A 19,771-nucleotide genomic window follows, 5' to 3' on the forward strand; every position below is an offset into this window, starting at 1 on the left:
AGCAGGGTACCAGCAGACCCTGTAGTGCTCAGTATAGCTGTACCATCAGTTTTTCACACTGTCTACTGCTTGACACTATTGAGATTGCCACCATGGGAGCAGAACTGGAGCCATTCCAAAATTCACTCTGCTATACTTATATTTTATTTTTTTATATACCTAGTGAAGAAATTTCTGGTTTCTGTCTTTTCTTCCTAGTTAAATATTCTGGGTGATGGGAACTGTTCATGCTGTATATCTGTGTCTTTTCTTTAATAGTACCTGTGAAAACATTTATGTTTTTACTCAAGTGACTTAATCATAGAAACACAGATTGGTTTGGGTTGGAAGGGACCTTAAAGCTCATCCAGTTCCAACCTCCTGCCATGGGCAGGGACACCTCACACTAGACCAAGTCACCCAAGGCTCTGTCCAACCTGGCCTCAAACACTTCCAGGGATGGTGCAGCCACAGCTTCTCTGGGCACCCTGTGCCAGTGCCTCAGCACCCTCACAGGGGAGAACTTCCTTATATCTAAGCTATATATACCATCTTTTCATTTGGGCACCATCTTAAATTCACAAGGATGGTAATCTGTTGGCACATACACGTGCACATGTGTTTTTAATAATATTATTATTCTTGTTAGCTGTCATTTCTTCATTTTACTTGCTTCTTATTGCTTCTGGTTCAGATGCCGCTTTTCAGTCCAGCATCACTGTCAGATCACTGCCAGCTAAGAAAACAGTTGTCTTCCAATGTCAGTGAATTCCTGTGGCTGAAGAATAGAATTCCTGTTGTTGATGTTGCATTCATGCTGTCAGGAAATTGGAGAGCTAAAATGGGGCTGTCACTTCGTAAGTATTTTGCTGAAAGACATACCTGAAATATGATCTACTAAAGTGAACTTCATCATGTTCACTTTTTCTAGGCTCACAGGTAGGGACAGAGTAGGTATTAAATGCAAAACAAATGAAAGTAGAAAGATCATGATGAAAGGAAAAAGTGTTATTTCTGTCTCAGGCCACAGGCAGAACTAATTTAAAAGCAAACTCTGCGGAGTCTGGAAACTGTAGCAACATCCTAGAATGATATAAGCAAGGAGAAGGTGCTGTCGTTTAGCCTTGAAGTTCTATCTTTTTAGTCTTTAGATTTTTCAGTCTTTCACCTTAACTATATGCTGTTCCTCTGGTCAAAAATAATAAACCAAAATCATGTAACCTCACACAGAATTTGGCTGAAGAATGGGATTAGTGGCTTATTTGTTGAATGCCAAGTTAGGCTGATGAGTGGCTCATATCTTTGTAGGAGATTTTTGGATAACAGTAAACTTTCTTCCTGTTGTGTCTATAAGAGAAAGTGTGATTCTGGTATTTGCATGGAATAAGAAACTGTACTTCCTTTTATTTTTACTTTATTTATTCCAGTTCAGAAGTCCTCTGGCTATGAATCCAAACTGTTCCTTCCAAATATTCCCAAATGTTGCTTTTTGTGTTGAACTTGTTTCTCTGAGAGCAATGAGATTGTTGGTGGTTATGAACGCTGCATTTTGTAGGCCTGGATTTCACAAATACTTATTTTTGTAAACTGACATTAAGAGAGGTAGCAAATACTTTAAGTCTTATTTAGCTTAAATATGTATATTGAATCCACTTATGCTTAGAGTTTTAATTGCTGTGGCACATACAGTTAGGTCTTCTATGAATTCTAATCTTGCCTTCAACTTTCTGAATCTTTGCCCTAGTATCATAGTTCAGTTCTGTTCAAATTATTGCTTTTCACTTTCACCCCAACTCCTTTTAATCTTGGACTTCGTATACATAGCTTGGCATAAGAAGAAAACACGTTCATCCTTGAGTTCTTGAATAAGCGACAAGATAACACCGTGTTTATCAGGAACTATTAACATGAGATGGAGTTGAGAGTCAAGATGATATACCACTGATTTATACAACGAACTTCACAGATGTAGTTTACTTATAAACCCTATTCCTGTATTTCACAAAGATATTGCAACATACCTAAAATACTTTTCATTTTCTTCATTTTTAGTATTTAATAATGTGATTATTGTAAAGCTTTGCTACTGTTCACAGTCCTTAACTAAGTGATTGGAAAAAACCCAACCTAACGAACAACAAACCCAACACATATGTGAGAGTCTACCATCCATTGTACTTCTTTTCAGTGTTCAGCAGTCCAAAAACAGTAGTGCTAAAATGGAGGAGATGCACAATTCTGTAGCCTTCTGCAATGTCAGAAAGAAGGGAGGAGGTTTTTGTTGCTCAGAGAAGCTGTGGCTGCCCCGTCCCTGGCAGTGTTCAAGGCCAGGTCGGACGGGGCTTGGAGCAACCTGTTCTGGTGGAAGGTGTCCCTGCCCATGGCAGGGGCTGGAACTGGATGAGCTTTAAGTTCCCTTCCAACCCAAACCATTCTATGATTTGAAAGGGAGTTGTTGTAATTTAAGTGTTGGGCCAATTGTGTTTTGTCTTGGCTTGACCATGAATATTAAGCAAAGATCGTGTAACCTAAAATCTCCCTATAATATTTCTTTAATATTATAGCAACCAACTTTACTCTTGATAGTTAATGTTTATTAAGTATAACCCAAAAAACCACTGTTGATAAGTAATATAACAAACTGTAATTTGCACTGAATAAACACACCGTTTTATGAGGTAGAGTTTTCACTTATAGCAATCAGTTCATAATTTCTTTTGCCTTATCTGCCTAGTGTCATAGTAGGAATATAGGTTCTATTCTGAACCCTTCAAACCTTTTCCAGTCAAAAATGTTAATGTGATCCTTTGGGTAAGTCTAATGAATCTATGTTTTTCAATTAAAAATGTCACCAGAAAATTCCCCAAACTCGTCTAAGCCTTTTTCCTTGAGGTGACAAAGTGCCATTTACATCAAAGCAAAATCCGTGTGGAAAAAAAGATGTCAGTTCATTGGTGCCTGTCATTCTGAAGCCATTCAAGAACTAGCTTTTAATTAATGCTGAAAACCAGTCTGAGAAGTGAATATTTTGGCATGGAAATTTCTTGGTGTAATGGTTAATTGCAGCTCCTGAGTTACTTTGCAGTTCAAATCTTCACTGATACTTGAGATTCTCCAAAGAGTCTCCAGATTTATGTAGTTACTGCCATGGTGGTATCAGTTACTTCTAAAGCTTCATTGCTTCAGAACATACCCGCATGAATGCTTCCAGGGTGCCTGAATTTTCTTTGATACGAGGAAGTTCAATTCTCCAGAATAAGAAATCTATACCTTGAAGATTGTCTACCTGTAACTCTGAACAGATTTAAGTGTCCTATAAGGGTGCTGGAGAGGGACTCTTCATTAGGGACTGTAGTGCTAGGACAAGGGGTGATGGGTTCAAACTGAAACAGGGGAAGTTTAGACTGGATATAAGGAAGAAATTCTTTACTGTGAGGGTGGTGAGGCACTGGAATGGGTTGCCCAGGGAAGTTGTGAATGCTCCATCCCTGGTGGTGTTCAAGGCCAGGTTGGACAGAGCCTTGGGTGACATGGTTTAGTGTGAGGTGTCCCTGCCCATGGCAGGGGGGTTGGAACTGGATGATCTTAAGGTCCTTTCCAACCCTAACTATTCTATGATTCTATGATTCTTTCTCTTCAAGCACAAAATCTATAAACTGTATGCTGATGTAGGACAGTTTTGTAATCCTTAACTCCCTACTTAAATTTTCCTGCTTGGATTAGCATGGTTTATTCAACTTCCAGAAGTTTGAGACATGAAGTGGACCTCTTAAAGGATGAAAACTGCTTTCCCTATTAAAAGTTGGTGTTAACAATACTGTTTTTCTGCACATGTCCATTCACTGAAATGGTATTCTCAGGGGATTTGGGAATAAACTGAGACAAGAAAGAACACTGGCCTTATTTATATTTTCAGTTCTTAATGTTTGTTGTGGAAAAGAAGTACTTTTATTAGATCTTTTATTAGATCTTGACAGAAGCTTTACTTCTAAAAGTGAAAAATTTACTTTTCATTCTTTAGAAATGAAAAGAGGCAACATTCTTTAGAGCTCTGTTTGTTTTAAACATCACCTTTTCTCCTTATGCCTTGTGAGATTCTGACCATCAACGCACATAAAATGACATGGTTGTCTCCAAGATAACAAGGAGTTTTGAGAAGTGCAAAGGATGTAACAAATGCCTTCCAGAATAAAAAGATTAGATTGTTAGGCCTCTGAAAATCTGAAGTTTGGCATGGTAAGAGAATGCATTTGTGTACTGATATTGGGATATATTGAGAGATATATACTTAAATTTAATTAAAGGGTATCTGTAAATGTAGCATTTAGTATGATTTCTTCTGGATTCTTAGATACAGGAGTATCTAAGGAGTATACAGGCCCAAACTGATGGCCTCTTACCACAATTGCTATCTCTTTTGTTATCTAAAATGTAATTAAAATACTGTAGTTTGCCTACGCTGTTCTAATTTCTAATCCACTTAAAGGAAGAGAAATGGCAGCTTTAGCCATAGTATCTTGCCAAGATTCGTACTCCCACTTTTCTAATTCACACTCTTTTACCCAACTGGCTTTTTAGAATACTTCAACTGATTTCTTTTGTTAACGTTGCAACCCTTCAAAATTAGAATGAAAAGTTTAATGGCCTAAATACAGTGTAGTCCTATTTGCAAAGCCTGATTTATCTTCCATACTTCCTTTTTTTTATCCCGGTATTTCCTTGTTATGCCCTTCGTATTTCTTAGCTGTCCTTTTTAAGCACTGAAGCAATTAGTTTTGAGAAGGCTGATTCTTCAGGGTCCAATGCTTTGCTGCCTTTCATTCACCAAAGCCCTACATTTTAATGAAGTTGTTTCATCTGTGTTGCCAAACACTAGAATTTTGCTGCTTCAATTCTAATTATCCCTGCTGGCAAAGGCTATGTTTTATTAAAGCTGTCAAGTGCACTGTTCATTAAATGTCTGCAGTCTGTGGTGCTGTGCACACAAATCAGATCCGCTTTGCTCCTAGATAGGTTATGAAGAAGTTAAGTGTTTTTTATATAAACCTCTAAAATCGAACCTAAGAGCAATCAGTGATGGCTTATCTAAGTAAAACATACCTGTAGCTTCTTGAAACCTAATAAGTATCTTATCAAAACCCATCTACGATACATGTGTTAAAACTCTAGTAGTACAGCTGAGTATGCCATTTGTAAGATTATTTTATTCACTAAGAGAACATTTTCCTTCCCCAAAGTATTGACATTCCCATCTTGAATTCTAATCTCTGTGTGTTTAGGGGGGAAGGTAAGTTTTGTTGCATGTGCTTTGATATAAATAAAAGCATCAGTGCTAGTCTTTCAGTAGACAGTTGTATAAATTATGTCTATTAAAAGTAAAGATGGCTTCGTTTTAATGTTATTAACCTGCTGAATGCAAAAGATCAGTATTGGAAACAACTACCAGCTTCTCTTGTAATTGTGTATCTCCAAAGGGAATTTTACTAGAAAATATTTACTTCAAATATATGGGGCAGTAATGGAAATACTGTAGTTACATAGACAGTACGTGAGACAGCTCTCATTTTGGCACTTGTGAAACTTCTTTGCTTTTATGAATTGTATATTCTCAGTGCATGTATCATTATCTTCAGTAACACAATCATTCTTACTATTTCTCTACTGTTTTCTGAATGTTCTTTAGAAGAGTGAATAAGATGATAGACTACCAGATAAACATGTAGAGCTCTTGGAAAACTGTGATTCTTACCCTTCAGCTATCTGTAGGAAATAACTTCAAACTCATTTATAGTACCATGGCTTTATGGTATCTGTTTTCTTTATTGGTTACCTTATCTGTTGCAGAATGTAGTGTCTATACTTTCCAACGTTACTTTTCAATTTATCAGGCTGTATGTTGAACTTTCAAAGGAACGGATATTTATTGTGCTCTTTATAGATATCATAAATGACATTTCAAATATCTATGTAAAGTAGATAGAACTTTGGGCCTCTTGGATGTATGCGTATATATATCTATATATATATATAGAGAGAGAGAGATATAGATATATTTAGGGTTTGGTAGGAAACTATGGTCCTCCAAAGGGCTGTGAGCCACTGTTCTTTGTCTCTTCTCCTTATGATCCAGTTTAGAATGCTCTAGTACAAAGAAAATTAATGCAGGGTGAAGCTGAGTAGAGGCTTCTAAGAGATTTGGCTGGTTTTCTAGCACTTTAAATGTTGACCTTTAAGGAATTGAAAAAGTATTGCTTATGTATCACTATGTTTTTGGAAGTGAATAGTCTTCTGTTAACCTTGCAGAAGGAAAACTAGATTATTTTTATTCTAATTTTTGTTGTATTTTATACAGGAACACCAAGACAGTATACTTGGGAATACAATGCAAACTGTAATTGCCTTATTGAATAACATGGTTGCCAGCAAAAACACAAACATGATGTTACTCTTTGAAGAAGGTATGTTGTCTTTAGTTATTCTCTTTTACTATAGATGTTTCCCAGTCTTTTGTAATGTCTGGCACTGTGTGAAACTGTAGACTTGAATGTATCTATATTCTGTACTGGTTGTTAGGTAATTGCATTGTAACGGACTGGTACTCCTCATCACTTCGTCTACCTCCCTTACTGATTTGATTATGAACTTAACTTCTAGAAACCTTTTCCTGCAAGGAAATGTGGTTACAAAAGAGTCATTGGCTGGAAGTTGCATTATGCCCATGAAGAATGTCTTTGAAAAGGAGTGGGCTAGAGCTCTGACCATAGCAGTGCAGAATGCAGGGAGAGAGCCTCTGCACCTTCTTCCTTTTCTCACTGCTCACATCTGTGAAAGAATAAATTGTACGATATTTCTGCACTTCTAAAGAACCTGGCTCCTCTTCCAGTCCAGTGATATAGACTAGTGGGGTGGAGCCCAAGCTGACTGTGAAATCTTAGTCTTCAAACCATTCCATGCCTTCATTTCACTGTGTTTTATTATTGAAGATTCATTTATTTAGAAACTGGTTCTGGTTTACAAAATGAAAAGAAATTTTCTGCTGTTGGAAATCTGTATAAATTCAACAACTTGTTTAGAAATATACACATAGAGAGAATTCCTTTTGTTTGTTGTTAATGACTGGCATCCGGCAATACAGATCTACACTACTGTTCATATCATTTGTCATAAATCAAAAACCTAGGGTACTGGCATAACAATATATAGCATACTGCAGAAGGAAAAGGAAGACTTACGCATAGGGGGACAGTGAAGAGACTGCTAAGTCTCTTGTGAATCCGAGAGATGAGAGAAAACCTTTTAAAAGCCTCTAGGAAAAGATTGGGTGGGGTGCGAGATGGAAATTTCATGGGAGGGTAGCTTTTCTGTAGTCATCACATCAGAGAAGTAGCTAAATGAGACATAGTATGACTAATGGTGTAAGTATACGCACTGGTGATAAGGAAATTTGAAGACTATGTTTTAGATATGAGATACACATACTAGCATAAAACCCCATCAAGATTGGTAGTAATGGTCGTACCCTTCTTTTTGTAATTACCTTAGCAGTTAAAGCACTCACCCAGAAAGTGGGAAAGTTGAATTCCTGGTCCTTTTCACTCTGATGGGATTGAATGGACAGTGCTATCGTTCAGGAGATGAGCTGGAACACAGTGTAGCTAATAACATGTTCCTCTCCTTTGTTTCAAACAGATCCATTCTGAAGCTAGTGGTGTGAGAATAAGGCCAAAAGAAAAGAGAGGGAAATACGTCTGAATTGGAGAGGGATGATTCACAGGATTCTGATTCTTTGGCTATTTATCAGCAAACTGCCTGTTACACTTAGAACTCCTTGGAGTTTCTTGGGGTTTAGATGTTTGTGCTGCTTCCATCATGTTAGTTTCCAAATGGAAAAAGTGGGATAGAAACATTATTAAAGTCTTGTACCTTTTCCTTGTGCTACTTTATGAATTACTCCAGTAAAACTGTCAGACTATTAGTGATTAGGTAACACTCTTGGGCTCACAGAACTTCAGCATCCTGACTAGGAAAAAAACAGCATAGCAGCCAAAAATAAATCTCAAGGAAAACTTTCATCCCTTTTCCCCATTGGCTAATCTTCAGAGTCCTGGAAACCTGGATTTTGGCCAGTGCTTTATTGATTAAGGGCCCAAGTGTCAAGTCAGGAACTTCTGAAATTTGGTTTGCAAGGATTGTTGTGAAGGTATTGATCTTGTAATTGTAGACTTCAAGCTTTCTTTTGGATGAAAAAGGGAGAAAAGTTACTCCATGCAAACTAGAGGGCATTTTATCCTTTCCATTGCCAGTATAAATCTACGGTGGTCACTACAGGAAAAATAGCTTAAACTTCTTCTGCCACTGTCTTTGATACTCAGCTTGTCCTTTTCGAATACTTTTTGTGTGATAGAGAAGAACATGAGCTAGTAATGTGGAAACTAAGCTCCATCTTGCAGAAAAGGATCCTGGAGTCCAAATAGAAAAGTTGAACATAAGGCAGCAGTGTGCCCTTGCAGGAATAAAGGCAGAGGCTGTGATGAGAAAGAGTAACTGGAACATGGAGAAAAGTGATTATTCTTTTGTATTTGGCACTTGTGAGGTTTCATCCAGCATAGCAGGTAGTTCCGAGCTCCAAACTGTAACAAGACACTGACTGACAGGAGCAAGTCCAGAGGAGGGCAGCCAAGATGTTTAGGAGAGTGAACCACATGGTGTATGTATGTAACCATGACAATGTATTTTCAGCCTCTGCCTGTACTATTACATTAATTTATCCCTTTCCACGTGCACAGCTTTGTATTTGCCTTTGTCAGACTCGAAGAGGTTTGTGGCAGCCCATTGTTTAGCTTCCTGCTTCTTGAGCTCTTCCTGAATGTTAGCTCAGCCCTTCATCACATCAATCTCTTGCCTCATTTCAATGTCACCTGGAAACTTGCTGAAGATGCATCTTACTCCATCCTATTAGCAGTCTGTGTCCATGCTGTTAATGAAGGCATTCAACATTCATGAACTATTCTGCTGTCTTCAAAAAGAAAAGGCTGAAGGCAGAGTATTATGTGTCATCAATTTCTCTTATTTCCCCACTACAGTGTGATAATTCATGTATATATGGAGCTTAAAAAATTAAAAACCTTAAGTACTCGCTAAACATTGTAAGGAGACCAGGTTAGGGGGTCAGTCCTGTCAAGGTTTTTGTTTCCATGAGTCCAGATATTAGCAGCAAGGATTTCTTTCCACCTCTCTTCAGCTGCCAAGAAGCACTGTTTTTAGAGACCTATCATTCAGAGACCCATGTCACTGTTTCATTTTGTGCCTGTTTGTTAGCCTTCAGAACAATCTCTTGCTCAGAGAAGTTGTATTAGGTTCTATATATATTTAATGGGTTGCAGCTTGCATGTTGAACTTTCCTCTTTCTCAAGGAAATCTTCCATGATGGCACTTGCTTCATTACTACTTCTGTGATTTCATATTAATACCAATTACAGGGTTCTGCATTTCAGCAACTTGCATACAGGGTGGATTGCCTAGCATTAGTTTCTCTGTTCCCTGAACCGTTTCCTTTTGTGTGGCAATACATCAGACATGTAATGATCACCACTTGTAATGTTTAAAGGTGAAAGAGAGAATAATATATGCAACTAAAGTCGCAGAGGGAATTTAAAAGAGCCTGTGCTTGTGTTATCAGCTATTAAACATTTGTTCTGTTAACATGAATGACAATGTCCACTTAATAATCAGAAGGGAATAATATGATTCAGTTTAATTACTGAGACTGGATTCAGTAAGGAGACTGGGATTAATAGAGGGTCACTTATGAATAGTTAAGGTGAGATGCTAAAAATCCAAGACAACAGTGGTCATTTATGGCATGGTTTTCTAAAAGCATGAGACTTACCCTCTTTCCCTCTGTCTTGGCTTCTCCCTGCCAGTCTCTTTACTCCCTTTCCCCATCTTTTGAAATCATTGGACAATTTGACGTTAACTTGAGAGAGCACAGAGGACCAAATATACAAAGTATTTACTCACTCTATAGTAACTAGTATCTGAGGAAAGCAGACAAACGTATGGTGGTGCCCTAGCTTAGGGAAAGGCAATAATATTGTCTTATCAATTAAATATTCCTGGCTAATGTACAACAAACAGTAGTGCAATACACGATGTGCACAAAATACACATATGTATGTACTTGTACACTTACAGAAAGGAAGGAATTTTGATACCTAACATTTCCAAATTATAGAATTTTACAAAACATTACGTTTGCAACCTTGGACCATCCCAATGGAAATTAGGTTGCAAAAAAAAAAACCACCAAAGGATGTAATTTCACCTTCAGGTAGCAACTAAAGAATGTAAATGAAAGAGGAGAAGCATTCTTGAACAGTTTTCCTTCTTTTATCATGAAGTTATGACTTGACCAAACTGGGGCTAACTGATCTCAGTTTATATTCTGGAATGTAATAGTCCTTACTGATGGAGATAAAACCTGCCATCTGTGAATTCTGTTTCCATTAGCATTTTTTAAATTACAAAGCATAAAACTTAAACACTTATGTAGCATCCTGAGGTCTACTTATAGGCCTGTAAATACCTATTAATTAATATATCTCCCTGGTCTTTTCTGTATTCACACCCATTTGCTTTTTAGGATATCTGCAGTCTTCTGGTTTAGGTTTGTAAGCATTGAGTTCAACAGAGTATTGGTCCCTGCCTGTGGAGGATAACCCATGTAATGATCCCACAGGATCAATCAGTGCATGGGAGCAACTCCCAGTATAGCATGTGCTTATTTTTGGGTGACACAGGACAAAGCAGGATCCTCATTCTGAAGAAATGAACAAAACAGGTTGCTGGAAGGTAAATCTTGTGATAACTTCTGATTGTCTGCAGCTGTTTATTCCTCATAATGCCTCAAATTTACTACATTATATGAACAACTATCTTTAGTAGTATGTATAAAAAGTAATTCCAAGCAAGTCTGTCCTTAGGAAGGGTTTCCACGATCGTTCAAAGCTAATCTAATAACTTGTTTGCAGCCCAGTACTACTTACAAATGAGTTCACATTTTCAGCTTTTTTGGACTCTCATTATCCTCCATAAATTATTTTTTTGTTTTTCATGATGATCTTCTAAGGAGATGATTTATATATAAAGTTCAATACAGTCATGTAGAATTGAATGACCTTTTTCAGGCTCTACTGCTGTGATTCTGTTTTTGGCTACTGTCCTGAAGTAACCATCACTAGCAGTGTGAGAAAAGATGCTTGTCTGAATGTTCAAAACCAGTTTCTATTATATGGTACAGCAAATCTTAAACTTTATGTGTTAATGCTGTTGAAATCTCAGGAATTAAAGTAGAAGTGAAACTGTGGGGTTTAGAACAATAAAAATAGTCTTTGAATGGTGTCAAAATGCAATAGCTATTACTGGTACATGGGACTTCAAGTAGTATTTGTAAAAACTGAGGTTCCTAAGGAAGGACCTTTGATGGAAATGCAGAATGTCAGCTACAGCAGGTGTTACATTCAACGTCGTCTTAAGAAAGTATACTAGGTGCTTAAAGCAGGGACAGTTATTAAAAAGGAAGAGATCTGCAATAAACTTTGTAGTCAGATGATGATAACTCATTTGCACCTCATGAAAGAAAGATCAGCCTTCATGGATGACGTATCCTTATTCATCTTGTGGTTCACTGCTTTGACTTTTAGTCAAATGTCAAGAGATTAATTAGATTTCAAATGTCTTTGTGTGTCGTATTGTTAAACTCTGTTAAATATTGCATAGCCACTAAAGTGGCACTCATGAGACCAACATCCAACTTTAACCTTTCTCATGGAAAAAGGCAAAAAACCTGTGTCAGTCTGTAACATACACATATCTTTAACATAATGACTGATAAATGACAACGAATTCTGAACTCCTAAGTTAGATCCCAGAGGTTTCTATCTTCTACCTTTCACTTCCTCACAGATAATTTGGTTTCAGCTTCAGTCTCCATAAGACAGTGCTGCTCACAGCACAGTGTTTAAGAACAGTTTCTGGTTTCCTAGCCAGCTCTCTTTCCAGCATTCATGCAAGTAGGCAGCACTAACTTAGCAAATCAGATCTTCCTCATGCTGCACCAACCTATGCAGTAATCTGAACTACCATACAACGTGGAGAAGGTATCAGTGTGACACTGCATGAGACTTGGGTTTTAGGAATACGAGTGAGTTGTTGGAGTAGCTGGCTTCAAAGTTGCAGGGTTTTCTTCCAAGATGTGAGAAACTAACTCACTCTGACAGTGGTCAAGAGGACCATGGGTTAGTCATACAGGAGAAGTCTACTTGCAAGGGAAAGGCAGTAGTTATAAAATCCTGTAAAATTCATAAACTAGTGCACACTTAAAACCAAAACCACAGACTTAGTTTGTGAAGAAATCAGACACACATTCAGACTGGTTCTGAAGCCATTTGCTTATTCTTTAGCAGTCCCTCTTTATGCCTAGGAGGAGTTTTCTGCAAAACTCATATAGGATACAATATAGGAATATTTATTTGTTCAGTGACTGAAGGTAGAAAATGTATTGTTTCAGGGCAGTACTTTAGACGTGCTTATTGTACATCTCTCCAAGCAAATGTAAAGCTTAGTTCGTATGCAGCATATTGTGATTCTGGATAGAAAGCTTGGCAGAGAGGATAAGTTAGGGAAATCAATATGAGTAAGAACCTAAAACCAATTTTTCTGCATTTAATCAACATTTAGAAACAAAAATATGTCGCATTAAAATAAATGTAAAGTGAGAAATTATTTTGAAATGCAAAAAATAAAGGCAGGCAGGCTTGTATCATCCTCTCTGAGCAGCTGCAGGTCTTGCTCGTGTATCATTTGGATGTGACAGGGAAAATCCCTTGGTTAGGAGGTATGCACCTTACAGCCTCTGCCATGAGGGATGGAAGCCTTTTGTAGCTCTGTGCCAGAACTGTAGTAGTTAGTTCAGCTCTTGAGCACAGAGATGTCTCTATAAACATCTAGAGATAGTATAGTACTTGTGTGTCACTGTTCCTTTGAGTTACAGCTTATATGGGGAGTGGTGATTGAGCCTGAGGAAGTCTCTTCTATGATGTTATGAACTTCAGAATGTTTTTTAACAGTATTAGGACATGTTTTTCTGACCAAAAATGCCAGTCGTTCAGATGGAAGCGTATAACATCACATGCATAAACTTAGAAGCCTGGTATCATAAAAGATAAGTGGGAATCATGTCAAAATAGCATGGCAGTAGTGAAGTCTTTGAGGAAAAAATAACCTGGTGTGTCATCCTGTGATGTTCATCAATACAGCCACCTTGAAAAGGTGAAAATAGAAACAGTAATTGCTGTGAGAAACAGTTATGCCATTGAAGTAGAACCAAGCCTGTTGTTGAGAGCTGTATCTGTAAGGCACGAAATGTCACAGCATGCTTGCTAAGTCTTCAAAGGATAAAATAAGTTAATAAAGGCTCAACAGGTTGTTATGTCTTGTCTCACCAGTGCTGCACTGTAACGGAGCACAGGTCTTCTCTGTGCCTGGGGTGTAAGCTTCCTACTAGGATCATCTTGCAGCATAGCTGCCTGTTTAAACCAGCTAAGATATCTCATTTAAACACCTAATGGATGGAAGAGAAAGAAGTGATAGCAAAAATTGTTCAAAATCTTTTCATTCCATGATATTCTAGCATCAGGGGCCCTATGCAGAAATCTGATGACATAACTGATCAGTTTAGTTTAACAATGGGAGGTTAGTTCAATAAATATAGCACTTTCAAAACTCAGACTATCTTTATGTTTCAATATGCCAACCGTAGTGGACATTTTTTATGCTTATCCAATTCCTGGACAAAACTAAGACTTCAGGTTTTGGCTGAATGATTGCTCCAATAATGTTTGGAAGCAGAAAACTCATTTGAAAAATGAAATTCGTATGTTAAAATGGAAGGTATTGATTTTCCATCTGAGGATGTGGATATCTGAAAGTTTCCTCATGATGGGATTATGAAAAAGGAGAAAGTCTTCAAAGCCTTATGCTCCTTCTCACCCACTTAGCCAAAACCTGATTTTATTTTTCTCCCCTCTAGAGATGGTCATCTTTGCATTCATGTAGATGCTGCTTTTTCTGCAGTCTAATAAGGCATTATCATTAGGCATCATGCTAGTACTCCCATCAAGCTTAACTCAAATCATATATATTAGCACTAGTTCATTTGATCAGCTTGAGAGAAAATATAAAAGCAGGTAAAAGCGTAGCTATCGTATTAGCTACTGGTTAGCTAGTGATGACACAAACTAAGTTATTACAGATAATAAATGAAAATCTAATTATGGTGATGATGTCCAGGTGTAGATTGTCAGCTATAATTAGTAAGCTAAAAGATGATACTAAGTGATGAAATTTAAAATGTAACTATATATTTGAAAAGAGACTCAGTTTGAATGCAGTTACTATACCATATGTTGTAAAGCTGTCATATACTTTCTATTTTAGCTGTTAGAACAGTCTCAGTATGAACACAGTGTATCACTGCCAATTTCAGGTAAGTGTAAAGTTGCAAAGATACAAAGTACTATACACAAAATCAAACCACATCAATCATTACTTGTGTCATAGGGATAGTAGTCTTCTTCAGGTGTACTTACATGATCTTACTGAAAGAAATCTATTTTCTCAATTGCTGAAAACAAGCACTGGTTTTGGCAGGACCAGATCTATATAGTGGACAGATAAATGAAATCTGAGATTTTTCACCAGTTTAAAGAATAATTTGATGGTTTTGTTTTGGTTTAGATGTTTTCAATAGCTGTCACAGCTCTCAGACAGCAAGATAGTCTCCTCTTCTAAGTTATTTTCAGGAAAATTCTGGACTGAACAAATATGTTCATCTCATTTAAACCATTTGTGCACTAGTCTGTATTATTTAAGACTGTTTCCTGTGATGTTCTTGGTTTTCTTTGGCGGTGTTCAAGGCCAGGTTGGATGAGGCCTTAGGTGACATGGTTTAGTGTGGGGTGTCCCTGCCCATGGCAGGGGGGTTGGAACTGGATGATCTTAAGGTCTTTTCCAACCCTAACTATTCTATGATTCTATGATTCTACCAAAATATTTTTTTATTTTTCAGATTTTGCTTAAAATACATTAAAAATAATCTTCTTAGTTTGATGCTTTCTTTCACTATGTATGATCTAATTTTATAGTATTCTTTAGCATTGTTGTATTTTTATGTGCATTTTGTACTTAACACTATAAATTATCACGGAATACACTCATAGAATGGTTTGGGTTGGAAGGGACCTTCAAAGCTCATCCAGTCCAACTCCCTCCAATGAGCAGGGACATCTTCAACTAGACCAGGTTGCCCAGAATCACATCCAGCCTGGCCTTGAATATCTCTAGGGATGGGGCATCCACCACCTCTCTGGACAGCTTGTGCCAGTGTTTTACCACCCTCATTGTAGAGAATGGTTTCTCAGTTGCCTGAAAGAGCTGCCCAGAGAGGCAGTATACGTGAAGTTTTAGGTGGCAAAGCAAGTGCAGATATCCATGCTGGTGGTAGTATTCCAAAGCTCACCATGTGTAGCTGATGCCCAGCAAAAATGTCCTGGCACCTTAGGTTTAGGAGCAGGGTCTGGATGTTTGCATTGCCTGATAAACACCTCTGTCCAACAGAGCAGGCACAGTAGAGTAGAAAGAAAATGTGCTGTCATGATTTAACCCTGGTTGGCAACTACGCACAGCACAGCCGTCTGCTTAATACCCCCAACCCTGGTGGGGTAGGGGGAGAATTAGAAGGGTAAAAGTGAGAGTGGTATGAGGAGCAGAAAAGGTCTTGACACTGTGTAAGCACTACTCAGCAGTAACTAAAACATCAGTTTGCTGTCAAAGCTATTTGCAACACAAACCCAAAACGTAGCCCCATACAAGCTACTATGAAGAAATTTATGCCCAAACCAGTACAGGTACTAAACCAGCGCTTGCTTACTAGGTTTCCTTTGCTGTTCCTTTGCATACATTTGCAGTGCACCCAGTCAAAATCCTGTCTCTCTAAATCCCTCTTTCCTGTTCTGTGGTGTCCATTTCTTTCACTGTAATTTATCAGTCATCTTAACCTCTTTTTTCACCTCTGAACAAATCAGTTGCCCTTGAGCAAAGCAGAATCCAGGTTCTCAGTTAAAGCATCAGATCTGCCACAGCTTGTTTGGGAGGGTGGTATAGTTCACTGTTTTTGCTTCAGAACTACATGGCTTGGGCCAAGGTAGCCTTGTAGGCCAAACCACTTGATGTGATCTCCTTCCAGTGCTTATGCAGAAACTTCCCCAAGAGTCTGAGCCAGTCTGTTACTGTGTACACAGGCTCCACTACTCCCAGCAGCTGCGACCTGCACAGAACAGGTACAGGCTGTCCATAACCTGGGTGTCAGTAGACCCATGCTCGTGTTGTATGGGTCCTATTGAAACAGGGAAGACAAGGTATGGAATACAGTATTCAGACACATGTAGGCTTACAGTTCTTTCAGAGCCAGGAGTGCCTCTTGATTAAATAAACTGAGCTGTACCAGCTGGCTTAGCTCAGTGTGGTCTTTTCAGGATAAGATAGTTGTGATCAGGTAGATGTGCTGACAGCAAATGAAGGCACTGTTGGTCTAGGCTGTACTAATGATGAGCATTAGGTAAGGCACTTTATGTATAGTCTGAGGTGACAGCATGATCACAGTGTGATGAGTTCCAGCTCAAAGATCCCAGTGCAAGGTTGAAAATCATGGGTAGGTCAAAGTAGAATAAGCATTCATGCAAACAAAATAAGACATATGCCTTAACCACTTAATCAGAAGGATAACATCTGAGGTGAAAAGTCTGTGGTTGGATTTTAGAGATTTAATCAAATATGCCATTATTGGTATGGCCAGATGATAGCAAATTAGAGAGTCTGATGGTCAAAGTTATCCTAACAGTTATTTGGGAAACACTTGACCTTGCAAAGTAGATTTAAGGCTACAGAATTTAATCTGGTCATAGCTGCAAAACCAGATTTACTGTCATGTAACATCCTGACCTCTGTTGAAGGTCTTTGATCATGTAAGTGTAAATACACCAAGAGCACCTTAGACAGTTGAAATTATTAGTTGTCAGCCTTCATTTCTCTTGTAAACTTAATTGATGAATAGCACAGGATGTTACAGGAAACTGTGGCATGGATTCAATTTTGCTGTAATAACCACAAGCACATTTCTCTTAGCTGATACTCCAGCATTTGCTTTTGATCTTTGGACTAGTTGTAAATAGACCAAGAGGAATAGGAATAAAGGTATTTAATATCTTTTCTTACAGAGCATGAACTTTCAGTAGGGAAATGTGTAGATTTCTTACTCTTTACTGAATATATATATGGGAAACAGTTGACAACTGTGTTTTATTTCTGCAATTTAAAACTGAAAACTTCAGAGAGATTCATGGGTCCTTATCACTCTCAGTGCAGGGACTCTTGAAGGCCTGGCTAGAGTAATTAAAAACTCAAAGCTATTGAGTGCTGTCAATTTGTGACAACAGTTTAGGGCTGTATCTGCATTCTGAGGCTGCTTATATCTGGTCTGTACAGGTTTTGTCAAAAAGGCAGTTCTCAAAGTTTGTGGTCTCTCAAGGATTTTGGTAGAAGGGAAAGTTGATGCCAAAGCAGAAGCACGTTGGGGTATTTGAAGTAGATAAACAGGGTTTAATCTTGTGTGACAGGAAGTCTATGACTAAAATAGCTATCTCTTTCGAAGAACTTCTAGTTCTAAGTTAAGCTCAAGATATAAATCTCCCCTCTATTTTATCACATGGTAATTGTTGCAGGCTTGATCTTTCTGAGCAGTAAGTCAAAAGTCTTCATGAACCTTTACAAGACTCTCTAATGCAAAGAAGTCCTAATCTAACAAAATAACCCCAGATTTTAATCTAGTGAAGAACTTTTCATCTAGTTTCTGCCATTGATCTGAGGAATTCATGCAGCCTTTGTATTTCTAAAAAGCATACACTACCTATTAATTCACAACATGCAAGTAGAAGTTCTTGCATGTAGTTGTGAAGCAACAACTGCTAGTATCTCAGGCTAGTTTTAAAGGAGGCTTAAAGACTGTTGCGTGGAAAAGAGTTAAGGCACCCTGTTAAATATTGTTGTTCCTCATGCAGATCAGTAACACTTGCTGTTTGGAAAATCTCCTAAGAATCATCTAACTTCTGTCTGACAAAACCAAGAGATTTTGTTTCAGGTGACACCTTGTAAAGGATGAAATAGGGTGTACCAGGATCTGACTGGAAGTATAGCATGCCATAGGGTTACCATGCTTTGCAGAATGGAATACAAGCTCTCATGTGTCTCAGATGTATGGAGAAAAATACCTAACTGAAAAGCTGCTATAGAGTTTGCCTTATGACTCCTTATAATACCCAGTCCAGACAATCTGATTTTATCTTACTACAATCTTGGTTTATTTAATTAACTTTTTTGTGGTGGAAGGTTTTGCTTCCAAGTATGACACAACTGACAAATTGAAGGACTGTATCAACAAAAATGCTTAAATCCATATGAAAAGAATGCAAATTAGGTGTTTAATGTATGCACAACTGGGGACAGAAATACTTGAAATGAAACTCCATGAAGTATTACTCCACTGTATTACCCCTACCTCCATCCCTCCCCAGGTCTTCAAGCTAGAAAGGTCATTTGAGTGTGTAGAGCTGTTTCAAGAGCACCATATTATCAGTTAGCTCTTGGGATGGTAGCACTTGATTTTACGTGCATCCAAAGGCCTTATGCTACCTAATTAACAAAAAACCCAGCCTATTTGTGATGTACATAATATTTGCATTAGGGAAAGAATTGGCAACAAATGTGATTGTTGGGCACTAAATTTCATCTCTGAAGAGCAAAAGCTTTATTTGAATAAATAAAAGAAGTATTTGTTTCATGTCCAATCTCACAAGCCGCCTTATACGAGCATTTAAACTTCGTGTGCACATCTTCAGTGGATCCTACCTTTGTGTGTGGCTTTCACTTACCCTTTTTAGTAAATGTCTAAGTTCTCAGCTACTTACAAAACATAAGGAGCAGATAGTTTTTTGAGAGACTGTGGTGCCAACAGCATGATATCCAGACAAATCAAACCTGACTGCTGACATGAGACACTGTTAATGTCTTAACAACACTGTGAATAGATCCCCTGAACATCATTACAGTCCATAGTTATGCTGTATTTGCTCATATAAATCAGTGGTGATCTAATTTCATATCCTAGTATATTCTTCCCTCAATAATAATATAGTGCTAGCACAAATAGTTCCTAAAACAGAAACAGTAACAATGAACAAAAATAGCAACAAATGCAGCAAGCCTCTTTTAAAAATGTCATTACCCTAAAGACACCATTTACTTTATGTTGCCTATTTTCAGTCATTCAAAACAGGAACCCTTGAGTGGTAGGGCTGTGATGCAAGGAATGCAAATGAAATTCCAGGTTTATATAGGTAAATAAGGTTTTATGAAGAATCTTTATGACATGATGGATTATCTTAAGTGCTCAGGTACTTAGGAGCTAATTCCTGTTTGAGAGGATCTATCAGAGTACAGTCCTGCGTTTCTTCAGCATTCTTTTTGAGTTTTATCACTAACATCTAAAAAGATTATGAAATATGTTTTCTGGTTAGTCTATTGATGTCGTTTCTAGTTCCCAATATGTTGTTACTTTGAGTAGTTTTGTTTAAAAACAGGCAAAAAGCCCAACCACGTCCACTCTGTAAGTAAAAGAAGG

General features: G+C 37.8%; 1 protein-coding gene across 1 annotated transcript in view; it reads left to right on the forward strand.

The window, feature by feature from the left end:
• Window positions 1-19,771, forward strand: part of ULK4 (unc-51 like kinase 4) — a gene marked incomplete at both ends in the record, with an annotated part of 202,619 nt that overhangs the window by 109,623 nt on the left and 73,225 nt on the right. Inside the window, one exon of the mRNA XM_080611269.1 lies at window positions 6,332-6,437. Within this exon, the coding sequence (XP_080467395.1) occupies window positions 6,332-6,437 (106 nt within the window). The remainder of the gene's footprint in view (window positions 1-6,331; window positions 6,438-19,771) is intronic.

This window comes from Psittacula echo (assembly GCF_963264785.1).
Source record: "Psittacula echo genome assembly, chromosome: 2".
NCBI lineage: Eukaryota > Metazoa > Chordata > Aves > Psittaciformes > Psittacidae > Psittacula > Psittacula echo.